Source organism: Ursus arctos, unplaced genomic scaffold (assembly GCF_023065955.2).
Source record: "Ursus arctos isolate Adak ecotype North America unplaced genomic scaffold, UrsArc2.0 scaffold_19, whole genome shotgun sequence".
NCBI classification, from domain to species: Eukaryota; Metazoa; Chordata; class Mammalia; order Carnivora; family Ursidae; genus Ursus; species Ursus arctos.
The window spans coordinates 47,071,467-47,098,312 of record NW_026622863.1 but is presented as its reverse complement, the minus strand read 5'-3'; the positions used below and the strand labels follow the sequence as shown (position 1 = coordinate 47,098,312).

General features: G+C 43.7%; 1 protein-coding gene across 6 annotated transcripts; it reads left to right on the top strand.

Annotated features, from left to right (window-relative positions):
* Nucleotides 1-26,846, top strand: ZNF235 (zinc finger protein 235). 6 transcript variants are annotated; one of them, XM_057314448.1, is made up of 6 exons: nucleotides 14-79; nucleotides 1,349-1,427; nucleotides 1,528-1,590; nucleotides 4,446-4,572; nucleotides 5,485-5,568; nucleotides 23,997-26,846. In XM_057314448.1, exons 3-6 carry the CDS (start codon nucleotides 1,576-1,578, stop codon nucleotides 25,937-25,939), a joined length of 2,169 nt encoding a protein of 722 aa, XP_057170431.1. In that variant the 5' UTR covers nucleotides 14-79; nucleotides 1,349-1,427; nucleotides 1,528-1,575; the 3' UTR covers nucleotides 25,940-26,846. The 6 variants fall into 6 exon arrangements, with proteins under 6 accessions (XP_048079468.1, XP_057170431.1, XP_044234167.2 ...); XM_048223511.2 differs by lacking the exon at nucleotides 1,349-1,427 and having other exon boundaries at nucleotides 1-79; XM_044378232.3 differs by having other exon boundaries at nucleotides 1,349-1,590.

The window sequence follows — 26,846 nt, the reverse complement described above, 5'->3', positions numbered from 1 at the left end:
GGAGCTGGGTATAATCGGAGGCGCGGAGGCACTTCCGCTCCAGGAAGGCGAGGTCGGGGCCGAGATTGCTGGCACTGAGGTGAGTTAACCTCGCGTCCCTGCGGTCCCTCCGAGCCTTCTCGGCCTCGGCGTGGGGCCAGCATCCAGCCGGCCCTCGCTGCTGGGGAAGGGGAGCCGCGGCGGGTGGCGGAGGGCGAGGACGGAGGCAGCGGCGGCAGAGTGCCGCTGCTCGGCGGAGCCTTCGCGTCGGGGCGGGCGCGAGTGGCGAGCGGAGTTTGAAGGTCTCCCGCGCTCTCTGCGCCCCCAGCCCGGGTCCCGGACCTGCCAGCCGGCTCTGCGTCCGCCTCGCGGTAAAACACTGGGCGAGTGACTTAGCATCTCTTTGCCTCGGTTTTCTCCTGGCTAAAGAGCGTTAGTGCCTTCCCAGTCGTGTTCTGAGAATTACATGAGATTCGATATGAAAGCTAAAAACCAGTGCCTAGTGCAGTATTGGATGGGACCGTGAATTCTGCCATCATACGCGGGCCCCCGGTTGTTGGGAAGCCCCTGAGAGCCCGGCGTGGGCTCGGAGCCCCAGCTGCAGCTCCGCTGGCCCTTCACGGATCTCTGCTGCGGGGCGGGTCCTGGATTCCTAGACTCTTCCGAGACACTTGTTTAGGAAGGAGAGTTATCTTCAGCCGGACCCTGGGGAAAGTTCTCTGTGGTTTATCCCAGAGAAACAGTCGTGATCACGGCTTCGCAGAGTGCCTGCGGCGTAGCGAGTCCTTAACTGCTCACGAGTAACAGCTGCGTGTCGTTAATTTAAATGCAACAGGATTTCTTAGTCTGCGGTTTTTATTAGTCATTGCTTGCCTCGGTGCGTACGGGAGAAGAAACTTCGTTGAGGCTCTTCCAGCTTAATAACATGCTCTAGTAATTACACCTATTAAAGTGGTGTAATTGGGGGGAAATCAAAGCAGTTTATCATTAGCCGCAGAACAAATTAAGTGTGGGACAACCAGCCAGAAACAGACTTTCGTAACGTAACTCGCGGCCCAGAACTCTGAATTCAGCTCCTGGGTTTCTTAAAACATTCTTTTTCTGGACAGCACGTCTGGAAGGGAAGTTTTATGAAGCATAATAGCATCTGCTTGTCTGACACTGCAGGAAATAGGGAATACCGGCATTATTATGATTCCTATTTACAGGTGGCTAGATTGAGGCGCAGTAAGAACTCGCTCAGGGTTTACACTGCTAGGAAGTAGAAAGCAATAAGTAGAAATGCAGAATTTGAACCCAGGCACTTGGGCCCCTTTAAGTTATATTAAGTTATATTGCCTGTATGTCTCTCATTTTCTCTCCTGCCCAGGCTCAGGAATGCTCTGGAAGCTACCAGAAGCACTTAGGTTAGGGACTGTTCATGAACGAAGGCAGCTGACTGAGAAGAGGTGGGTCCAGGGGAAGCTGGAATCCAGCCCCTGTTCTAAGTTCTGCCTGGAGAAAGCAGCACACGGACTAGCAGCTCTCTTATGACTTTTGCCTCCACAGTTTTGCCTTCCCAGAGCTCTGCGTCTCCCCAGAAGGAAAAGGAGAAAAATGACCAAGTTCCACGTAAGTTGGGTTTGCTTCTGTTCCTTAAAATGACATCTCATTTCATAAAGATTGGATGCATTTTCCCCCTGCTTGGGAAAGGGAAAAGGGCACCCACGACATATGAGTCGGTGTTGTATAGTAGGCTCTTGCTTTTTGTTTATTTCCAAATAATAGTGTGAAAATTAATAGATATTTAAAAAAGAAAACAACTCCCACATTACAAACGTGTTTACAAATCAGCAGTTTTAATTGTCCCACATTCTTTCTCGTTTGCGTTGACATGTCTAGATTTGTAAACATAGTTTAAGTACCATTTTGGGTTTTTAAATATAATTTTGTATTACCTACAATTTAAACGATCACATCATTTTCCATAATTTACCTCCTGTTTTACCCCATTCTCCATTTATATGTGGATTTTACCATTTGAAAGGTGTTTGCAGTAACAGTTTGCTAACATATAACCTTTCTTCCTGTACAGAGACTCTGAGATTTGTTTTTTGTTTTTTTTTTTTCCTCTTTAAAGTTCCAGGGACGCCATGGTTTTCTCACGGGTGGTGCCTCACATTTTGTGATAAGAATGTCTAAAGTAGGGCTTGGTGCGGCAGAGTCCACCTCAGACTGAGAAAATAAGTTTAGTTGTTTTCAAACAAGAAGAGCTAGATTTGGAGCGTGCCTGGCTGGCTCAGTCCGTAGAGCATGTGACTCTTGATCTCAGGATCCTGAGTTCAAGCCCCACGTTGGTCGCTAGAGCTTACTTAAAAAATAAATAAATAATTTTAAATAATAAAAGAATCTAGCTCTTTTTAAAAAATTTTTATTCTAAGTTAAGCCATGTGTATATTATAGTTAGATGTTTATTTTATTCATATGTTTTAAAGAAATACGTACTTAGCTTTAAAATCCTTGGTATTAGGGATTGGCCAGGCGTTTACCGTGTGGAACAGCTGTGTGAGGGTATAGATGGTCTTATCTGCATTTTAACATGAAGAAACAGGTCTGTGAATCTTCAGGGACCTACTGAAATCCACTCGGTGCCCAGTGACACTAAAGTTCCTGTGGTCTAAGCCGGGAGTTTCAGGTGTTCAATCACAGTAAATGGAAAGATCCAGAAGAAAAGAGACTTCTCTATTCGGGGACCTGAGGCTAGGCTGCATGTGTGCTGGCCTGTCTGGTAGACGGAGGACTCCAAAAATAATATCATCCTCACCTAAGTCCTTTTCTTAGTGGCTATCTCTCCTTCATCAGACGTATCAACTAGTTGTTTAGTGTATAGATGCTCAGAACTGTAGCTAGAGTGGAGATAATTTTTATTTCCATACAGAAAAAGTTGTGAGACATATAGGAAACAGGAGTTGGGGCGGGCAGGTAGGGGTGAGGGTGGAAATTTATATGTACTGGGAAAAGACTTAATATTCTCAGTAGGAATTTTACTGATATATAAGATACTCCAGTAGGATTATGAATAAAGGAAATGAATAGGTAATATACAAAAAAAAAAAAAAAAACCCAGTAACCTTGACATGCTGTGTTGAAAGAAATAAAATCCTTTTTAAAAATTAAAAGAAAATTAAAGAAGTGGAAATTTTTTAAAAAGTTTTTATCACCAAATCACCCAAGATTTTAAAAATAAGATAATGTCTGGGGTGCCTGGGTGGCACAGCGGTTAAGCGTCTGCCTTCGGCTCAGGGCGTGATCCCGGCGTTATGGGATCGAGCCCCACATCAGGCTCCTCCGCTATGAGCCTGCTTCTTCCTCTCCCACTCCCCCTGCTTGTGTTCCCTCTCTCGCTGGCTGTCTCTATCTCCGTCGAATAAATAAATAAAGTCTTAAAAAAAAAAAGATAATGTCTAATTTTGGTCAGAAGATAGAGAATCAGGGATAGTTCTAATCTCTTAAAGGAATATTTAATTGGGAAAATTGTCATCATATTAGCAAAATAAAGGTGCATATTTTTAACAGTGCAATTGCCACTTCTTGGAACTTATCCTAGGGAAATAACAAGACTGTTGGCTGAGATCGCTATAAAAATGTTTTCTGCAGCATTAGGAATAATTTAAAAAATAGTGTTTAATTACTTGGAAGCATTAAATATATTCTAGATCGCCACTTTTATGGAATACTATGCGACCAGGAACAATGATGGTAGCAATAATAGTGATGGCTGACATTTGTTGAGTACTTAATGGGTTTTGGATGCTGCCCTAAGTCCTTTATGTATTCTCATTTGATTCCTTCAAGTACCTTATGATGGGGTACTATTATTACACAAATACAGACACTGAAGTATTGAGAAGTTAGGTGACTTGACCAGGGTCCCAAATCCAGTAACGGACAGAGCCTTAGACACCTGTAGTGTCCGGCACATAGGTTCTTAACCTCGACACGGAACGCTGCTGCAGTTGGCAGATAGGGCATGTTCCCGAGATCGAGGGGAATGAAGCATGCGCCTGCCCGGGAGGGGTGCCGAAGGCCTGATAGATGGGCACGCGTGGACAAAATAGTGGTGCTGCCCAGTGAGAGGAGGAGACAGGCACTATTAAATACTGTTGGGGTAAAGAAATCAACATTTCTTATAAAATTTGGGCACTGTCTGTCAAATTGTAAAATGTGTGTATGCCACGATTTGACCATGACAGTTCTAGAGACTTAACTGTATAAAGAGCACCATATCACACGTACACCGGTGGTTTTCTTTTTCTTCTCTTTCCTTCTCCTCCCCGCCCCCCCCCCCACGGCTCTTGCACTTCTGGTGTGACTGGGTAAGGGGAAGGGGAGAAACTACTGCTAAGAAGAGTTGCTCAGATCCCTCCGAATCGAGAACAACTTCCCACCGGGTGCAAGACTGAGGTCGCATGTGCTTGGTGTTGTAGGAGGCGGTGACGTTCAAGGACGTGGCGGTGGTCTTCAGTGAGGAGGAGCTGGGGCTGCTGGACTCCACCCAGAGGAAGCTGTACCGAGACGTGATGCTGGAGAACTTCAGGAACCTGGTGTCTGTGGGTGAGCACAGGATCTTTCTGTAACTCATCCCCTCAAGCAGGTTTTCCTCACCTCGGCACTGTTGACATTTGGGGCAGATGATTCTCTGTTGCGAGGACTGTCCTGTGCATATTAGGGTGTCTAGTGGCACCCCTGGCCTCCGCCCACTAGTTCAAGGCTGCAGGACTCCTCAGAGACCAGAGTTGTCCAGTCCCTTGGGAGCACGGAGACGTTTCTAGTCTTTGCTCCAAGGCAGACATTGTCACGTGTACATGAACTATAAACAAACAGTGAAGCTTGTCTTCACCTGGCTCCGTATTTCACAGATCTTTTTTCAACGTGTAGATCGTGATCCGTTGGTGGGTCGGGGAGCTAGTTTAGTAAATTGCATCAGCGGTTCCAGAATACTCAGCAGAGTGACAGTACCAGAGCTCCTGAGAGCGGTGCACGTCGGTGCGCAGGGCAGCCGTAACAGCAAACTGTGTCCAGTGAGGGGCGTCAGACGGGAAGGATGTGACAAAAACAGACATTGGTTAGAAAAAGTTCGTTTGAGGGGCAGCTGGTGGGGGGCTCAGTCGGGTAAGCATCCGACTCTTGGTTTCGGCTCAGGTCATGATCTCAGGGCTGTGAGGTGGAGCCCCGTGTGGGGCTCTGCACTTGGCGTGGAGTCTGCTTGAGATGCTCTCTCTCCCTCTGCCCCTCCCCCCACCCCCTCTTTAAAAAAAGAATAAGAAACAGTTCATCTGATCATTTATTTCAAGACTTTGTGTGGTAGTGATATATTTCTAATGATACCAAGTGTATTTCTTACTGTGGGTGGTGAGAGGAGGTGACTGCTTTGGGGAGGGGCAGAGCCTTATTACGTTATGGGATTGGAGCCAAAATTTTTCAGTATGTTTGCCCTTAATGTTTTTCACTTTTATCTTTTCATAGGGCATTCATCCTCCAAACCAGATGTGATATCCCAGTTGGAGAGAGAGGAAAAGCTTTGCATGAAGGAGACCCACAGTGAAAGAGGTAGGCCCTCGGGTAAGAACTGTGCAGCTGGGGTCGTTGTAGGTGACGGCCCCAATGTTCTGCCTCTGTTCTGGAAAATCTTCATGCAGCGCCAGAGAGACCTGTGGAAAACATCAACCATATCATGTCACGCCTTTGTTTGAGAACCCTCCACAGGCTTCTCCCTTCACTCAGAGTAAGACCGAAAGTGTTCGTGGTGCCAGGGTGGTTCCGTTGTTTAAGCATCCAGCTCTCGGTTTGGGCTCAGGTTGTAATCTCAGGGTCATGAGATCGAGCCCTGCGTCAGGCTACGTGCTCCGGGCGGAGTCTGCTTGAGCTTCTCTCTCCCTCTGCCCCTACCTGCACTCTCTCTCTTAAACAAAACAGAACAAAACAAAAGCCAAAGTGTTCAAGGGGCCTGGAAGGCCTTATGGCATGTGCTCATTGCCCCCGCTTAAACATTCATTCTACATTTTTCTCCAGTCATCTCCCCCCGCCCCCCCGCCCACCGCTTTGTCTGCCAGCCTCACTTGCTCTCAGACAGCACAAATATGCTGTATATCAGGACCTTTTCTGTTCTCTTCTCTGGCTGGAATGCTGCCAGCCCGTACACATCTAATCGCTCTGGCTTTCTTATTCACTCGGGCCCGTGAGAAGTCCCTTCTTCCAAGGCCTTCTCTGACCACCGCTTAAAATGCCATCTCCCGTCACTCTCCATGTCCTTGACTGGCCTTAATGGTGTGTAAGCACTATGCCACCAGACTTACTAGCATATGATTTTTAAATTGTGGTAAAACATACATAGCATAGGATTTATTGTGACCGTCTCCAAGGGTACAGCCCACGGGCATTAAGTCCATTCACGTCGTTGCACAACCATCGACGCTGCCCATCTCCAGAACGTTCCTGTCATCCCAGACTGAACTCGACACATCAAACAGTGACTCCCTATCCTTCCCGTACCCCAGTTCCTAGTAACCGCGGTTCTCCCTTCTGTGTCTATGGCTTTGACTCATCCAGGTACCTCACGTAAGTGGAATCATGCAATATTTGCCATTTGTGTCTGGTGTATGTCTCGTAGCAGAATGTCTTCAAGGTTGATCGTGTCGTGTGTCACAATTTCCTTCTGTTTAATGACTGAATACTATTTCACTGTCTGTACATATCACATTTTCTTCATCCGTGGATGGACACGTGGATTGTTTGTACCATTTGGTTATCGGGAATCATGCTGCTGTGAACGTGGGTGGACAAATAATCTGTTCAGGTCCCTGCTTTCCATTTTTTGTATACATACCTAGAATAGAAATGCGGGATCATATGGTAATTTTTTAAAAATTTTATTTATTTGAGAGAGAGAGAGATTGTGCACGAGCGGGGGTAGGGGGAGGGGGGAGGAGCAGAGGGAGAGGGAGAAGCAGACTTCCCGCTGAGCAGGGAGCCCGATGCGGGGCTCAGTCGCAGGACCCTGGGATCATGAGCTGAGCCGAAGGCAGATGCTTAACTGACTGAGCCACCGAGGCGCCCCTCGTATGGTAATTCTATTTTTAATTTTTGAGGAACTGCCATACTGTTTTTTACAATAGCCACGCATTTTATGTTCCCACCCACGATACACAGGGTTCCAGTTCTTCTCATCCTCACCAATACTTGTTATTTTCTGTGGGCTTTTGTTTTTCTTAATAATAACCAACCTAATGGATACGAAGTGGTATGTTGTTTTGATGCGCATTTCTCTAATAATTAGTGATAATGAGCATCTTTTCATGTGCTTGTTAGCCATTCATGTATCTTCTTTGGAGAAATGTGTGGGCAAGTCTTTCGTCCATTTTTGAGTCAGGTTGTTTTCTGAGAGTTTTAGGAGCTTTCTGTATTCTGAATACTAATCTGTTACCGTATATTGATTTGCAAGTATTTTCTCATTCTGTGTGTGGCGTTTTTACTCTATTGACAGTGTGTTTTGATTCATAAGAGTTTTTCATTTTCATGAATTTTTCAAATGTGTCTTTTATTCCGTGTGCCTTTGGGGTCATATCCAAGAAATCGTTGTCAAGTCCAATATCATGAAGCTTTTGCCCTATGTTTTCTCCTAGGAGTTTTATAGTTTTAGCTCTTATGTTTAGATCCTTGATGCATTTTGAAGTAATTTTTGAATATGGAATAAGGAAGGGTCTGACTTCATTCTTTTGCATGTGGATATCCAAGTGTTCTAGCACCATTTATTGAAAAGACTGTCCTTTTCCCATTGAATGGTCTTGGCACTCTTGTCAAAAACCATTTGCGTGTGATGGTTTAGTTCTGAGCTCTCTAGACGACTCCCCTAGTCTGTGTGTCTTTAGTACCCCACTGTTTTGACTACTGCAGTGTTATAGTAAGTTTAGAAATCAGAAAGTGACTGCCTCCAACTTTTTTCTTTTTATACATGTTGTCTTGGCTACTTGGGCTCCCTTGAGATTCCATCTGAATTTTGGGAAGCGTTTTTCTGTTTCTCTATTATTGGAATTTTGATAGAGATTGCATTGAATCTGTAGATCCTTTTGGGTAGTGTTGATATCTTAACAATATTAAACCTTCTAATCCATGAACATGGGCTGTCATTCCATTTTTTTATGTTTTTAATTTATCAGTGTTTTGTAGTTTTCAGTGTACACATCTTTCACCTCCTTGGTTAAGTTAATTTCCAAGTATTTTATTCTTTTTGGTACTATTATATATGGAATTTTTTTCTTAATTTACTTTTAGATTGTTCATTGTTTATACATAGAAATGCATCTGATTCTTCTTAAAATTTTTTATTATGTTAGTCACCATACAGTACATCATTAGTTTTTGATGTAATGTTCTATGTTTCATTGTTTGTGTATAACACCCAGTGCTCCATGCAATACGTGCCCTCCTTAATGCCCATCACTGGTCTATCCCAGTCCCCCCCCCACCCGAAGCCCTCAGTTTGTTTCACAGAGTCCACAGTCTCTCATGGTTCATTCCCCCTTCTGTTTACCCCCCCCTTCATTCTTCCCTTCCTTCTACTGATCTTCCTGCTATTCCTTATGTTCCATAAATGAGTAGAACCATATGATAATTGTCTTTCCCTGCTTGACTTATTTCACTTAGCATTATCTCCTCCAGTGCCGTCCATGTTGCAGCAAATGTTGAGAACTCGTTTTTTCTGATAGCTGAGTAATATTCCATTGTATATATGGACCACAGCTTCTTAATCCAGTCATCTGTTGAAGGGCAGCTCGGCTCCTTCCACAATTTAGCTATTGTGGACATTGCTGCTATGAACACTGGGGTGCATATGGCCCTTCTCTTTACTACATCTGTGTCTTTGAGGTAAATACCCAGTAGTGCAATGGCTGGGTCATAGGGTAGCTCTATTTTTAACTTTTTGAGGGACCTCCACACTGTTTTCCAAAGTGGCTGTACCAACTTGCATTCCCACCAACAATGTAGGAGGGATCCCCTTTCTCCACATCCTGTCCAACATTTGTTGTTTCTTGCCTTGTCCATTTTTGCCATTCTGACTGGCGTAAGGTGGTATCTAAATGTGGTTTTGAATTGAATTTCCCTGATGGCTAATGATTTTGAACATTTTTTTCATGTGCTGTTAGCCGTTTGTATGTTTTCATTGGAAAAGTGTCTGTTCATATCTTCTGCCCATTTTTTGATTCAATTATTTGTTGCTCGTGTATTGAGTTTGAGAAGTTCTTTATAGATCATGGATACCAGTCTTTTATCTGTAGTGTCATTCGCAAATATCTTCTCCCATTCCGTGGGCTGCCTCTTAGTTTTGATGACTGTTTCCTTTGCTGTGCAGAAACTTTTTATCTTGATGAAGTCCCAAAAGTTCATTTTTTCTTTTGTTTCTCTTGCCTTTGGAGACGTGTCATGAAAAAGGTGCTGTGGCCGATGTCATAGAGGTTGCTGCCTATGCTCTCCTCTAGGATTTTGATGGATTCCTGTCTCACATCGAGGTCTTTCATCCATTTGGAGTTTATCTTTGTGTATGGTGTGAGAGAGTGGTCAAGTTTCATTCTTTGGCATGTAGCTGTCCAATTTTCCCAGCACCATTTATTGAAGAGACTGTCTTTTTTCCACTGGATGTTTTTTTCCCCCTTTGTCAAAGATTAGTTGCCCAAAGAGCCGAGGGTTCATTACTGGGTTCTCTATTCTGTTCCATTGGTCTATGTGTCTGTTTTTGTGCCAGTACCATGCTGTCTTTGTGATCACAGCTTTGTAGTATAGCTTGAAATCCGGCAACGTGATGCCCCCAGCTTTGTTTCTCCTTTTCAACAGTTCCTTGGAGATTCGGGGCCTTTTCTGGTTCCACACAAATTTAAGGGCTGTTTGTTCGAGCTCTTTGAAAAATGTCATTGGTATTTTGATCAGGATGGAATTGAAAGTGTAGATTGCTCTGGGTAGCATAGACATTTTAACTATGTTAATTCTTCCGATCCATGAGCATGGAATGTTTTTCCATCTTTTTGTGTCTTCTTTAATGTCTTTCAAGAGATCTGTAGTTTCTAGAATATATAGATCCTTTACCTCTCGGGTTAATTCTGAGATAGCGTATGGTTTTTGGTGCTATTGTAAAATGGGATGGATTCCCTAATTTCTCTTTCTTCAGTCTCATTATTCGTGTATAGAAATGCAGCTGATTTCTGAGCATTGATTTTGTATCCCGCCACATTACTGAATTGCTCTATAACTTCTAGTAATTTGGGGGTGGATTCTTTTGGGTTTTCCATATAGAGTATCATGTCATCTGCGAAGAGAGACAGTTTGACTTCTTCTCTGCCGATTTGGATACCTTTTATCCCTTTTTGTTGTGATTGCTGTTGCAAGGACTTCTAGTACTATGTTGAATAATAGTGGCGAGAGTGGGCATCCTTGTCGAGTTCCTGATCTTAAGGGAAAGGCTTTTAGCTTTTCCCCATTGAGAATGATATTCGCTGTAGGCTTTTCATAGATGGTTTTTATGAACTTGAGGACTGTATCCTCTATCCCTACACTCTGAAGGGTTTTAATCAGGAAAGGATGCTGTGTTTTGTCAAATGCTTTTTCTGCATCAGTTGAGAGGATCATATGGTTCTTGTCTCTTCTCTTAATAATGTGATCTCTCACACTGATCGATTTGCGAATGTTGAACCACCCTTGCATCCCAGGTATGAATCCCACTTGGTCATGATGGATCATCCTTTTAATGTACTGTTGGATCCTATTAGCTAGGATCTTGTTGAGAATTTTGGTGTCCATATTCATCAGGGAAATCGGTCTGTAATTCTCCTTTTTGAGGGGGTCTTTGCCTGGTTTGGGGATCAAGGTAATACTGGCCTCATAGAATGAGTTTGGTAGTTTTCCTTCTGTTTCTATTTTTTGAAATAGCTTCAAGAGAATAGGTATTATTTCTTCTTTGAATGTTTGGTAGAATTCCCCAGGGAATCCGTCAGGCCCTGGACTCTGGTTTTTGGGGAGGTTTTTGATCAGTAATTCAATCTCTTCATAATTAATCGGTCTGTTTAATCAGTTTCTTCCTGTTTCAGTCTTGGTAGTTTATAGGTTTCCAGGAAGGCATCCATTTCTTCCAGGTTGTTTAATTTGTTGACATATAGTTGTTGATAATAGTTTCTAATGATCCTTGAGATGGAACCTTGGTTTTTTTTATTTTAGATCTTCGTTTTGTTTTGTTTTCTAATATAAACATTTAAAGCTATAAAATTATCTGAGGGCTATTTAACTGCACATGAGAAATTGTGATGTAATATTCTTTCATTATCATCTCAAAGTATTTTCTAATTTCACATGCAGTTTCCCGTTGGACACGTGGACCATTTAGAGTGTATTTAACTTTGATATTATGAGGACTTTCCTGGATATCTTACTGGTTTTTTTTTTAAATCTAATTTTGTATTGAAGTATAGTTGACACAGTGTTACATTAATTTCAGGTGTACAACATAATGAATAGACAACTGTATACACTGTGTTCCTATGTGTCAGCATACAGCACTGTTACAGGACTGTTGACTGTATTCCCTATGCTGTACCTTTCAATCGCTATAACTCATTCATCCCACAGTTGGAATCCTGTCCTTCCTCCCCTCCCTTCACCTCCTTTGCCCATCCCCCGCCCCCCTGCGGCACACACCAGTTCTCTCTTATTTATGGGCCTGTTTCTGCTTTGTTCACATGTTTTGATTTTTAGATTCCACATATAAGTGTATCCAAAAGGTATTTGTCTTTCCCTGACGTATTTCACTCAGCATAATATCTTCTAGGTCTATCCAAGTTGTTGCAAACGGGAATATCTCATTCTTTTTTATGAGTGAGTAATACTCCATCGTGCATATGTCTGTGTGTACGTACAGACACACGCACACACCTTGGTCGGTTCGTCTGTTGACAGGCACTTGGGTTGCTTCCATGTCTTGGCTCTTGTAAATAGTGCTGCAGTAAATCTGAGGGTGCATATATCCTTTTGAATGAGTGTTTCATTCTCTTTTGGTAAATATCCAGTAGTGGAATTACTAGCTAATGTGGTAATTGTATTTCTAATTTTTTGAGGAACCTTCATACTGTTTTCCACGGCGGCTGCAAAACTTGACGTTCCCACCCACGGTACGTAAGGGTTCCTTTTTCTCCACATCCTCGCCAAAACTTACTGTTTCTTGTCTTTTTGATTCTAGCCACTCTGACAGGAGTGAGGTGACCGCTCATGGTGGTTTCGATTTGCATTTTCCTGACGATGAGTGATGTTGAGCATCTTTTCATGGGTCTCTTGCCCATCTCGATGTCTTCTTTGGAAAAATGTCTGTTAAGGTTTCTGCCCACTTTTTAAGTGGTTTATTTGTTTTTTTTGGTCTCGGGTTATATAAGTTCTTCATATATTTTGGATATTAACCCCTTATCAGAAGTATCATTGGCAAATATCTTCTGTTCATTAGGTTGCCTTTTTATTTCATTGATGGTTTCCTTTGCTGTGTGAAAGCTTTTTATTCTGATGTAGCCCCAGTAGTTTATTTGTGCTTGTTTCCTTTGCCTAAGGAGATACATCTAGAAAAATGTTGCTAAGGCCGATGTCAAAGAGATTACTGCCTGTGCTCTCTTCTAGGATTTTTATGGTTTCAGGTCTCACATTTAGGTCTTTAATCCATTTTGAGTGTACTTTTGTGTATAGGATAGGAAAGTGGTCCAGTTTTCCCAGCACCAGTTATTCAAGAGACTCTCTTTTCCCTGTTGTATAATCGTGCCTCGTCTGTCAAAGACTAATTAGCCATATAAGCATGGCTTTATTTCTGGGCTCTCTCTTCTGTTGCAGTGATCTCTGTGTCTGTTTTTGTGTCACTACCATACCGTTTTTATCACTCTAGCTCTGTAGCGTATCTTGAATTCTGGGATTGTCATACCTCCAGCTTTATTGTTACTGGTTTTGAATTTAATTGAATTTAACTCAATTCAAAACCAGTAACAATAAAGCTGGAGGTCAGAGAACATAGTCTGTATTTATTCCAGTCTTTTTTTTTTTTTAAGATTTTATTTATTTATTCGATAGAGATAGAGACAGCCAGCGAGAGAGGGAACACAAGCAGGGGGAGTGGGAGAGGGAGAAGCAGGCTCATAGTGGAGGAGCCTGACGTGGGGTTGGATCCCAGAACGCCGGGATCACGCCCTGAGCCGAAGGCAGACGCTTAATGACTGCGCCACCCAGGCGCCCCTGTCCCAGTCTTCTAAAACTTGTTTCATAGCCCTGCATATGGTTATCTTGATGGATATTGCATGTGTATCTGGGGGGAAAAGTGTGTTCTGTAGTTGGGTGCCGTACTCCATAAATTTCATTTTGTTTATTCTGGTCAGTTAGCACATGTACATCATCAGTGTTTGATGTAGTGTTCAGTGATTCATTAGTTGCATACAACACCCCGTGCTCATCACAACACATGTCCTCCTTAATACCCATCACCCGGCTACTTATGCCCCCACGACCCTCCCTTCTGTAACCCTCGGTTTGTTTCCTGGAGTCCATGGTCTCTCATGGTTTGTCTCCCTCTTTGATTTCTTCCCCTTTAGTTTTCCCTCCCTTCCCCTGTGGTCCTCTGCACTATTCCTTATGTTCCATAAATGAGTAGAACCATATGATAATTGTCTTTCTCTGCTTGACTTATTTCACTTAGCATAATCTCCTCCAGTCCCGTCCATGTTGCTGCAAATGTTGTGTAATCATCCTTTCTGATGGCTGAGTAATATTCCATGGTATATATGGACCACAACTTCTTTATCCATTTGTCTGTTGAACGGCATCTCGGCTCCTCTCACAGTTTGGCTATTGTAGACATTGCTGCTATAAACATTAGGGTGCATGTGCCCCTTCTTTTCACTATGTCCGTATCTTCGGGGTAAATACCCAGTAGTGCAAATGCTGGGTCATAGGGTAGCTCTATTTTTAACTTTTTGAGGGACCTCCACACTGTTTTCCAGAGGGGCTGCACCAGCTTGCTTTCCCCACATCCTCGCCAACATGTGTTGTTTCCTGTCTTGTTAATTTTTGCCTTTCTAAGTGGTGTAAGATGGTTTCATTTTGGTTAAAGTGGTTAAGTTTAGGGGTTCAGATCTTGCATTGTTTCACTGATTTTTTTTTTTTTCTTTGTATGGTCTCATTGGTTTTTCAGCACCTCTGTGGTTTTGTCCATTGCTCAGTTTGGTTTTGCTCTACGTATGTTGTAGCCTTTGTTAGATATGTAGGCATTTGTAAGTATTACATTTTGCCCTGCGGACCCTTTTGTGAAGGCTCTCTTTGTCTCTAATAGTGTTCTATTTTGAAGTCTCTTTTTGTCTGGTATTAGTTTAGCCACTTAAGCTTTCTTAGGCTTTGCAGAATGTATTTGTATGCATTTTCTATTCTTTTAATTATTTGTATTTCGAAGAGGTCTCTTGTCGACAGCATCTGGTTGGATCTTTTTACGTGACCTGCCGACATCTGCCTTCTGGTCTTAGGGTAGTTCATTTACGCACCGTGTGGTCGTGAATATGGGCGTATTTACATTTACCATCATGCTCTTGTTTTTGTCTTCTCTCTCTGCTCCTCTGTTTGTTCTTTCCTGTAACATTTTGGGCAGATTGAATATTGGTTAGTATTTTGCTCTAATGTCTCTGGACTTGTGGCTTCCGCTCTTTCCGTCCACGCACTTGGGTCTTCGCTACATCTGCGTAGTTGAGAGATCGGCCAAAGATGTGGGAGCGTTTGTAGGCCTAGTTAGGGACTGACCCTCTGTGGTTCCCTTACCTTTCACGTTTCTCCCTAAATTTCCAGTGTTATTTCCAGCCTTGAGTTCTGCCCTCTGGCACCTCAATCTGTGTGTGGGTTAAGTAATGCATTGAGTCAGAAGAGAATCGAACTCAACACATTTTACCCTGTGCCATTAATGGTCAGCCAGGGATTTGGGAGGAACTTAGATTAATCTTACTCTTGTGGCTCTCTGGCTTCCAGAATTTCTGTCCTAAGTTCCTTCTCCCCCAGCCCTGAACAGTGTTGGCTTTTTCTTGCCTGATCTGGAAGGGGTATTAATTTGGGAAGCACTCTAGAGCCAAAAAAAAAAAAAGTCTTTAAAAGTTGTACAAAGTTCTCATTCCCATTTGTAATCTCTCCCTCTCCCCCCTTCTTGCCCCACACCCGTCCCCAGGCAACTACTGATCTACTTCCTGTCACTCTACATTGAATTTTTACAATTTTTTTTTATAAATGGAATCATACAGTATTTTTTTTCAGTTGTCTTATTCTACTCAGTAGAAGTCGAGATTCACCCATGTCATTGCGTGTATCCGCAGTTCACTCCTTTTTATTTCTAAGTAGTATTCCGGTGTGGATAGGCTGCAGTTTCTTCATTCACCTGTTGAGGGAGGTTTGTCTCCAGCTTCGGGCTATTACAAAGGAAGATCCTGAGTGTTCTTACATCCATGCGCGTATGGCCGTAGGCCTTCATTTTTCTTGGGCAAGAATAAGGAATGCAATGGTTGGATCGTGTGGTTGGTATAGATGGTACTTTTCATTCATTTTTATCACTGATGTGTGTGTATTTGTTTTTCACACCACTTCTAGGTTCACAGCAAAAGTGAGAAGGTACAAAGAGCTCCCATAGATCGTAGACACATGCGTGTGCACACGCGCACACACACAGCGTCCTGTCAGCATTTGATACTAGAGTGGCACGTGTGTTGTAACTGATGGACCTACACTGATACATCGTTGTCACCCCGTGTCTGTAGTTTAGAGTTTACTCTTGGTGTTGTACATTTTATGTGTTTGTTCAGATTTTTTTTTATAATATTTTATTATGTTAGTCACCATACAGTACATCCCCAGTTTTTGATGTAAAGTTCGATGCTTCATTGTTTGCATATAACACCCAGTGCACCATGCAATACGTGCCCTCCTTACTACCCATCACCAGCCTATCCCATTCCCCCACCCCGCCTGAGGCCTTCAGTTTGTTTCTCATAGTCCATAGTCTCTCGTGCTTCATTCCCCCTTCTGATTCCCACCCCCTTTCTTTATCCCTTTCTTCCCCTACCGATCTTCCTAGTTCTTATGTTCCATAGATGAGAGAAATCATATAATTGTCTTTCTCTGCTTATTTCGCTTAGCATTATCTCCTCCAGTGCCGTCCATGTTGCAGCAAATGTTGAGAAATCGTTCTTTTTGATGGCTGAGTAATATTCCATTGTATATATGTTCGTAATGCTCTGTATTTCCCCTTCCAGTACCATACAGAACCGGTTGCCCTACAGTTCTCTCTGCTCCCCCTGTTCAGTCCCGTTCCCCTCTCCCCACTGCCAACCTGCAATCCTTTGGTCTCCACGGATTTGCCTTTCCCGGGATGTCGTACAGGTAGAATCTTAGAGTTTTTAGCTGTTTCACATTCACTTCCCTCACTTAGTAATTTACAGTTCCTTCAAGGCTCAGTAGGGCTTTTCTTCTTTAGCACTGGCTGACCAATAGTGCGTTGTCCAGATGGACCACAGTTGATTCACCCGTTCCATTGATTGCTTCCAAGCTTTGACAGTTAACGAGTAAAGCTGCTGTAAACTTCTGGGTGATGATTTTTGTGTGGACGTGTTTTCAGCTCATGTGGGTAAAGACCAAGGTCCACAGTTTACTTTTGTAGTTTTATGAGAAATTGCCGAACTGTCTTCCAAAGTGGCTGTGTCTTTGTGCATTTTCAGCAGCAGTGAATTGAGAATTCCAGTTGCTCCACATCCTCACCAGCAATGGTGTTGTCATTGCTTTTGGGATTTTGCCCATTCTAACAGGTGTAGTGGTATCTCCTTTTATTTTAATTTTTTATTATGCTAGTCACCATACAGTACATCCTTAGTTTTTGATGTAGTGTTCCATGATTCATTGTTTGCGTATCACACCCAGTGCTCCACGCAATACCTGCCCTCCTTGATGCCCATCACCAGCCTATCCCATCCCCCGCCCCCCTCCCCTCTGAAGCCCTTAGCTTGTTTCCCAGAGTCCACAGTCTCTCGTGGTTCATTCCCCCTTCTGTTTACCCCCCCTTCATTCTTCCCTTCCTTCTCCTACCGATCTCCCTGCTATTCCTTATGTTCCATAAATGAGTGAAATCATATGATAATTGTCTTTCTCTGCTTGACTTATTTCACTTAGCGTAATCTCCTCCAGTCCCGTCTATGTTGCTGCAAATGTTGGGTAATCGTTCTTTTTGATGGCTGAGTAATATTCCATTGTATATATGGACCACGTCTTAATCCATTCGTCTGTTGAAGGGCATCTCGGCTCCTCCTACAATTTAGCTGTTGTGGACAATGCTGCTGTGAACATTGGGGTGCATATGGCCCTTCTCTTCACTACGTCTGTATCTTTGGGGTAAATACCCAGTAGTGCAATTGCTGGATCATAGGGTACCTCAATTTTTAACTTTTTAAGAGACTGCCACACTGTTTTTCAAAATGGCTGTACCAACTTGCATTCCCGCCAGCAGTGTAAGAGGGATCCCCTTTCTCCACATCCTCTCCAACATTTGATCTCATTTTAATTTGCAGTTCACTAAGGACATATGATGTCAAACACTTTTTTTTTTTTCAAGATTTTATTTATTTGACAGAGTCAAACACCTTTTCATGGCCCTGTTTACTATTTTCTTTGGTGATGTGTCTGTTCAGGTCTTTATTTTTTTTTAAGATTTTATTTGACAGCGAGAGAGGGAACACAAGCAGGGGGAATGGGAGAGGGAGAAGCAGGCTTCCTGCTGAGCAGGGAGCCTCATGTGGGGCTCGATCCCAGGACCCCGGGATCATGACCTGAGCCGAAGGCAGACGCTTAACGACTGAGCCACCCAGGCGCCCTGTTCAGGTCTTTTGCCCATATTTCAAATGGGTTTTCTTATTGTTGGTGTTTATGTTGAGTAACGTTCCTTTACCACGTATATTTTTTACAAATATTTCCTCCCTGTCTGTGGTTCATCTTACTCTCTTGACAGTGGCTTTCATAGAGCAGAAACTTAGGAGTTTGATGGTTTTGTGTTTACATTAAGGTCTATGATTTAATGTTTGTGAAAAGTTTAAGCTTTAGGTATATATATATATTTTTTTTTTGCTTGTGAATGTCCAGTTCCTGCACCATTTGTCAAAAAGACCATCTAGGCTTCATTGTATTCTCTGCTCCTTTGTCAAAGGTCAGTTGATGATATTTGCTTGGGCCTGTTTCTTGGCTCTTTATTCTGTTCCACTGGTCTGTTCATCTGTTCTTTTGCCGGTACGCCACCATCTTGAATACTGCAGCTTTCTGTAGTGAGCTTTGAAGTGGGTTAATGTCAGTCCTCCGACTTTGTTGTTCAACATTGTGCTGGCTCTTCTGGGTCTTTTGTGTTTCTGTATAAACTTTTAAATCCATTTGTCAGTATCCACCAACTATCTTGCTGGGATTTTGATTGGGCTTCCAAAGGACTGACATCTTGACAGTATTGAGTCTTTTTATCCCTGAACATAGAATATTGTTCTGTTGACTTAGATTTTGTTCATCAGAGTTTTATAATTTTTCCTCATAGATCTTGTTAGATTCATACCTACGTATTTCATTTTGGGGGGTGCTATTGTAAATGATGGCATTTTAATTACAAGTTCCACTTGTCCATTGCTTGTGTATCTGAGAGCAATGTACTTTTCTGTATTTTGTGTCCTACAGCTTTGCTGTAATTATTAGTTCCAGGAATTTTTTTGGTGGATTCTTTGGGGGTTTCCATGTAGACAGTCATGTCATCTACCAACAATGAGTTTTATTTCTTCCTTCACAATCTGTACCCTTTTTACTTCCTTTTGTTGCATTAGCTGCGACTTACAGTAGTTGAAAAGAAGTATTTCTTTTCAACAACCCTCTTCCCCCCTCCCTTCCGAGATCCTCAGTTCATTTCCTGGGGTCCATAGTCTCTCGTGGTTCATCTCCTCCTGATTTCTCCCCCCTTCAGATTTCCCTCCCATCCTTTTTTCCTGATTTTAGCAGGAAGGTTATGTGTTTCTCACCATTAAGATATTGGCTATCACTTTACAGATGTTCTTTTATCCAGTTGAGGAATTTCTTCTTTGTTCCTAGTTTGCTGAGTGTTTTTATTATAAACGAGTACTGGATTTTATCAAACGCTTTTTCTCTGTCTCTCTCGATAGCATCATGTGACGGTGTATTAATTTTCCCACTTTCGACCAGTCTTACGTGCCCGGTGCACCTGGTCATGGCGTGTGATTGTTTTTACGCATCGTTGCATTTGATTCGCTACTAGTTTTTGACGATCTTTGCATCTGTGTTGGTGAAATATATTGGTCTGTAGTTTTCTTGTAATACCTTTGGTTTTGGTGTTAGGAAACATTCCCTCTGCTTGTGTCCTCTGAAAGCTGTTGTAGAGAATTAGTATAATCCTCTTAACTCTTGGGTTCACATGTGAATTCTACCAATCTTTCTGTTTTGGAAGACTATTGGTTCAACTTCTTTAATAGATTTAGGCCTGTTTAGATTGTCTGAGTTTTGCCAAAATGTGGGTTTTTTAATAAAAATGTTTTATTATGTTAGTCACCATACAGTACATCCCCGGTTTCCGATGTAAGGCTCGATGATTCATTAGTTGCGTGTAACACCCAGCGCACCATGCAATACGTGCCCTCCTTGCTCCCCATCACCGGCCAAAATGTGTCTTTCAAGGAATTGGTCCATTTCATCTAGGTTATTAGATGTGGGCATATTCATAGTATCTGTATTGATGTCTCTTTTTTTTTAAAGATATAATTAATTGACATATAGTGTAAAATTTTAAGGTGTGTATCATGATTTGCATATATTACAAAATGCTTTACCATAGTAAATTTAGTTAAAATCCATTTACCTCATATAGGTTTTTAAAAAATGGTTTTTTTTGGGCACCTGGGTGGCACAGCGGTTAAGCGTCTGCCTTCGGCTCAGGGCGTGATCCCGGTGTTCTGGGATCGAGCCCCACATCGGGCTCTTCCGCTAGGAGCCTGCTTCTTCCTCTCCCACTCCCCCTGCTTGTGTTCCCTCTCTCACTGGCTCTATCTCTGTTGAATAAATAAAATCTTAAAAAAAAAATAAATAATGGGTTTTTTTTTTTCCTTGTGCTGAGAACTTTTAGGATTTACATTCTTAGCGGTTTTCCAGTATGCCCTGTAGCAGTGCTAATAACTGCGTCATTCCATTCCGTCCTCAGTACTTCTCCTAGAACTGGAAGTGTGATCCCGTTCATCCATTTCCCCCATACTTGGTAACCACAGATTTTATCTCTTTTGAGTGTTTTTTTCCTGCCTATAACAGATCATACAGTATTTGTCTTTCGAGGACTTATTTCACTTAGCACAATGCCCTTGAGGTCCATCTCTGTTGTCATAACAGCAAGATTTCCTTCTTTCTTACAGCGGCATAATATCCCCCCGACTTACGCACAGTTTCCTCACGCACTCCTCCATCGGCGGACGCTTGTTCCCGTGTGTTAGCTGCTGTAAGTGCTGCAGGAAGCACGCTGCACAGCTCTCTCCCACGTACTGATTTGGTTTCCTTCAGCTGTGGAATGCTGGCTTACGTGGCCGTTCTGCTTTAAATGCTTTGAGGGGGGACACCTGGCTGGCTCAGTCCATTAAGCGTCTGCCTTCGGCTCACGTCATGATCCCAGGGTCCCGGGATTAAGTCCCGCCCGTGTCGGGCTCCCTGCTCAGCGGGAGCCTGCTTCTCCCTGTCCCTCTGCTGCCACTCCCCCTGCTTACGCGTGTGCTTGCGCGCTCTTGGTCTCTCTTACAAATATAATCTTTAAAAAAAAATGCTTTGAGGAACCTCCGCACTGTTTTCTATACTGGCTGCACCAGTTTACAATCCCAGCAACAGTGCACGAGCTTCCCTTTCCTCCACATCCTCTCCAGCATTTATTATCTCTTGTCCGTCGGACGCTGCCCATTCTCACAGGCATGACGTGGCATCTCATGGTGGTTTTCATTTGCATTTACCTGGTGAGTGATGGTGAACATCTTTTCATGTACAGGTTTCCCCTGCCCTCTGAAAGTAGAGGGTTCCTATGGAAAAAAAGAAAACGTAATATATCAAAGGACCTCATTCGTAACAGCAACAATGACAAAAAAAGATAAAACTCTTTGCGATTAACTAGAAATATGCAAGATTTATGTGAAGGCAATTATAAAACTTTCCCGCAGGCCATGAAGAATGGCCAGACTCAGTAAAGAGACGTGCTGTGGGCCTGAATGGGAAGAGTCACTAGCTTAAAGCAGCCAGTCCTTCCCAGATTAATCTGTACAGCCACTGCAATATCCAAAATGTGCGTGAAAATAAATCTTTGTTATTTTGGTTACAAAACAATTACCAGTAGTTTCTATGGAAAATGTTTCACTGTTCCCAGACCCCAAAAATGACCTCCCTCAGGCTTTTTGGTACCCGAGACGCATCTTGCTAGTGGATGCAGAGAATAAGCTGAGAGAAAGCACAGGTGCTCCCAGACACAGTGCAGAGCTTTACTGGCTTCAGTGCCGAGACGCTGAGTGGAGCTTCCGAGCGCCCGGCCGTTTGCTGCTCAGGGTACGCGCCGCGTCTATAAGGGCTCACTGCAGAGTAAACACGAACTGCGTTTTCACTTTTCACCCGTTTTCTTTCATCTCAGTTACCCACTGTATGGTACATCAGTGTTTGAGGTAGCGTTCAGTGATTCATTAGCTGCGTATGACACCCAGTGCATGTCACAACACGTGTTCTCCTTAATATACTCATCACCCTGTTACCCCCCCTCCCCCTCCCCCGCTCCGAGATCCTCAGTTCGTTTCCTGGGGTCCATGGTCTCTCTGGTTCAACTCCTCCTCTGATTTCTCCCCCTTCAGATTTGCCTCCCTTCCCTGTAGTCCTCCTTGTTACTCCTTGTGTTCCACATAGAAGTGAAACCATGTAATGGTCTTTCTCTGCTTGACTGACTTCACTCAGCGTAATCCCCTCCAGTCCCGTCCGTGGTGCTGCAGGTGGTGGGTAAGCGTTCTGATGGCTGGGTCATATTCCACTGTATGTACGGACCACGGCGTCTTTATCCAGTCGTCTGTTGAAGGGCATCTCGGCTCCTCTCACAGTTTAGCTTTTGGGGACAATGCTTCTATGAACATTGGGGTGCAGGTGCCACTTTTTTTTTCACTACGTCCGTATCTTTGGGGTAAATCCCCAGTAGTGCAGTTGCTGGGTCCCAGGGTAGTCATTTTTGTTTTTTTCTCTTGCATCTGGAGATGTGTCTAGTAGGAAGTTTCTATGGCTGTGGGCACAGAGGTTGCCGCCTGTGTTCTCTAGGGGTTTGACGGTTTCCTGACTCACATTTAGGTCTTTCATCCATTTTGAATTTCTTTTTGTGTCGGAAAGTGGTCCCGTTTCATTCTTCTGCATGTTGCTGTTGGATTTTCCCAGCACCACTTGTTGAAGAGACTGTCTTTTCTCCACTGGATATTCTTTCCTGCTTCGTCGAGGATTAGTTGACCGTAGAGTTGAGGGTCCATTTCCGGGCTCTCTGTTCTGTTCCACTGATCTGTGTGTTTTTGTGCCAGTACCGCACTGGCTTGATGAAGCTTACTAACCCAGCTTGAAGTCCGCCGTTGTGAAGCCTCCAGCTTCGGTTTTCTTTTTCAGCATTCCTTTGGCTATTTGGGGTCTTTTCTGGTAGGTTTGGTTTTTTGGAGATACTTATTTTCCAGGAACTAGGCAGCCTCCTCCCAGCCTTGCCACACACTCACCAGGAGCTGGGGGGGGGGGGCAGGCAAAAACACTGGGACATTTTGCACAGGTTTGAGTACGTCTTTTACTTGCTGCAGCTTAACTGGTTTTCAGAGTTCTCACAGAGCGAGTGTTGTCCGTATGGTGTTGGGTTATCTGTTGCTCCTGTGTGGGACCGAGGGCTGGACCATCCCATTCTGCCCTCCTGCTTACATCGCTCTCTCCTGTAGCTCTTCTAAAGGCCTCGTCTCACACTGCCGATAGCCGTCACCGACAACTTCGTTGCTGCCACTTTATTTTATTCCTTCAAATAGGCCATATTTTTCCTGGTTTTTTTTTGTTTGGTATGCTTTTATTTTGTTGGAAATTGGGCATTTGAGAAAGCATCTTTTGAGACCAGCTCTTTTCCAGAAGACCTTCACTTATGTGCGGGGTGTGTTCTGAACCCTGGCGTCTCCCCGTGGTGAGGGCTTAAGGTCTTCTCAGGAATATTCTGAGCCTCTGTCTTGCCTGGGCCTAGGTGTGTGTGTGTGTGTTTTTTTTTTTTTTTATTCCTTTATACACAAAGATCCTTTTAAGTGTCAATCTCCCAAAGACTGTCACCCTAGCTTTATGGGACATAGGTGTTCTCTTGCATTCCTTCACACGTAATCTCTCTCCCCAGCCTTCTGCAGGTCTGCAGTCCCCCTGCATCTTCCACAAGGTCCTGTCTCCAAGTCAGGCAGAACAGGGACCTGTCCCTCCGGCAGCCCCCAAACAGGTTAGACCAGCACAAATAAAGTCCGCTCTCCTTTGCTCAGTTTGAAGTAGGGAAGTGAGAGGTGGGCTCCTGCATCCTTCAGACCCCATCTTACCATAACTAAGTGCCGCTAGATTTAAAAGTAGCTGCATATGGAGAATGGGGAAAAGCCCCCACAGCCCCAAGGTAAGACATACTCAGAAAAGACCTCAAACCCTCACTCTGGGCTGATCCCAAATTTCCTACCATTTTAAATGGTTTTGTTTTGTTTTGTTTTTTCCCTACTGGACAGGCCCTTGTTTGCTGTACATCTTTGTTTTTCAGCTAGCCTCTAGGTTTGTTTTTTTTTTAATGTTTCTTTTGGCGAGCAAGGGCTTGGAGCTTCTCAGTTCACCACCTTAGCGATGTCACTCTGTCACTAATTCTTTATCCTTCTTTATCCTTTCAGGAGACAGGCATCAAAAGGAGATGGAGACTCTTCACGAAGCAGGAATCAGGTGCCTTTCATTGGGAGAGCTTTCATGTTGGCAAATCAAGAGACATGTTGTGAGCAGATTAACCAAAAACCAAGACTCTGTGGTAGATATTCAAGGAAAGAGTTCTCAGTTCCCCGACCAGTGTGATTCCCCCTGTCAGGTGGGAGCAGGAATATGCATTCAGGCTTCTGTGGAGGAGAGCTGTATCATGAATCTTCTAGAGGATCATTCCAAGATTATTGAAAATCAAGAATTTCTGGCCGGGAGAGCTCAGAATTCTTGGAGTAAAATATATCTCGGTGAAACCCAGAATTATCAGAGAAGTTGTCAGCAGACTCAGAAGAAAAACCAACTGTGTATATTTGCTCCCTATGTTAACATTTTCAGTTGTATGTCACACCACCGTGGTGACGACCCAGTGCGCAGAAGAGACAAAGCTCACGACAGCGACTGTGCTAAGACATCCCCTCTTACGCAGCAGACCTACCCCTGGAGTGAGCATGAGAAAGCATTCAGTGATGGCCCCAGTCTTGAACTTCATCAGCAGGTACACTCGGCAAAGAAGGCCCCCCCTTACGGCGCACACGAGAAGGACACCGGTTACAGCTCAGCCGCTCCCGTTCAACAAAGCGTTTACACAGGAAAGAAACGCTACTGGTGTCATGAGTGTGGGAAGGGTTTCAGCCAGAGCTCAAACCTGCAAACTCACCAGCGAGTCCACACAGGGGAGAAGCCCTATTCGTGCCTTGAGTGTGGGAAGAGCTTCAACCAGACCTCACATCTTTATGCCCACTTGCCTATCCACACGGGCGAGAAACCCTACCGATGTGAAAGTTGTGGGAAGGGCTTCAGTCGTAGCACTGACCTGAATATTCATTGCAGAGTTCACACTGGAGAGAAACCTTACAAGTGTGAGGTGTGCGGGAAGGGCTTCACTCAGAGATCACATCTGCAGGCCCACGAGAGAATCCACACTGGAGAGAAACCATACAAATGTGGAGACTGTGGTAAACGCTTTAGTTGTAGCTCCAATCTTCATACGCATCAGAGAGTCCACACGGAAGAGAAGCCGTACAAGTGCGATGAATGTGGGAAGTGCTTCAGTTTGAGCTTTAACCTTCACAGCCATCAACGCGTCCACACTGGAGAGAAACCGTATAAGTGTGAAGAGTGTGGGAAGGGTTTTAGTTCAGCCTCAAGTTTCCAGAGCCATCAGAGAGTTCACACAGGAGAGAAACCATTTCGATGCAACGTGTGTGGTAAAGGCTTCAGTCAAAGTTCGTATTTTCAAGCCCATCAGAGGGTCCACACTGGAGAAAAACCATACAAATGTGAGGTGTGTGGGAAGCGCTTCAACTGGAGCTTGAATCTTCACAATCATCAGAGGGTCCACACAGGAGAGAAACCTTATAAATGTGAAGAGTGTGGGAAGGGCTTCAGTCAGGCCTCAAATCTTCAAGCTCATCAGAGTGTCCACACTGGGGAGAAGCCATTCAAGTGTGAAGCCTGTCAGAAGCGATTCAGTCAGGCCTCACATCTTCAAGCCCATCAGAGAGTCCACACCGGCGAGAAACCATATAAATGTGATACATGTGGTAAGGCCTTCAGCCAGAGGTCAAATCTTCAAGTCCATCAGATAATTCACACCGGAGAGAAACCATTTAAGTGTGAGGAGTGTGGGAAAGAATTTAGTTGGAGTGCTGGGCTCAGTGCTCATCAGAGAGTTCACACAGGAGAGAAACCCTATACGTGTCAGCAGTGTGGTAAAGGCTTCAGTCAGGCCTCACATTTTCACACACATCAGAGGGTCCACACTGGGGAAAGGCCATACATATGCGATGTCTGCTGTAAAGGCTTCAGCCAGAGATCACATCTTGTATACCATCAGAGAGTCCACACTGGAGGAAATCTGTAGACACGTGAGATGCGGTGTAGCCTTCAGACTTCAGATCCTCCTCTCCACGGGAAAACTGATGCTGGGAATTATAGAAAGTTCCTTCAGAACTCAGAAGCCTCGAGGAATCTTCCCACGCACGTAAGCTCTATAAAGTGCCGTTTTGAGGACTCAAATTCTTTACAAACATCAGATTGCACAGACAAGAGAACACCTATAAATACAGTCAGTGTTTATATGAGCGTTCCGAATGTCCCAGTTTTCAGGAGGCAACGCAAAAGAATTTCAAAATTCATCTGAGTCTACCCAGGAAAGAGGCCTTATCAATGAAGATGTGGGGCAGAACTTTAACAGAAGGATCATGATGGATGAAGTAAAAATGGCAACGGCACCATAACTTCCGTGTGGGGAGGGAGGTTTTTCACTGTCTTATCTCTACCATGTAGAAGTGTGCTTGGCTCATAATAGATGCCCAGCAATTACTGAACAAAGCAGAGAAAATCTATAATTAGGACGAGTGTTTGAGAATTGTACTCCCCCACCCGGATTTCATAACCACACACTCAAAAGGAATCCTGCAAGTAGCCTTAACGAGATTCTTTTCAGGAACCGTTCAAGTACAGAAAATCACGTCATGCTGCCATCCACGGTGATGCAAACGTGGGTGACATTTGTGACTGGCCCCCTCCTCCGTCTGGCCGCGGGTCTCGGTAGGTCAGCCCTTGTGTACAGTGAAATATTTAGCATCATTAGTTTGTATTTTACAGACTGAAAGATACTGTTTTTAACTAATAACATGATCCTACAATTTATATGCTTGGAAATTTTGGACCCTGATTCATTAAAGAGTTAGTGACATCCTACCTTAAAGTGTTAAAAGTAGTTACTAATGACAAGACGTTTTTCAGTAAACTTGAATTGTTAGTAA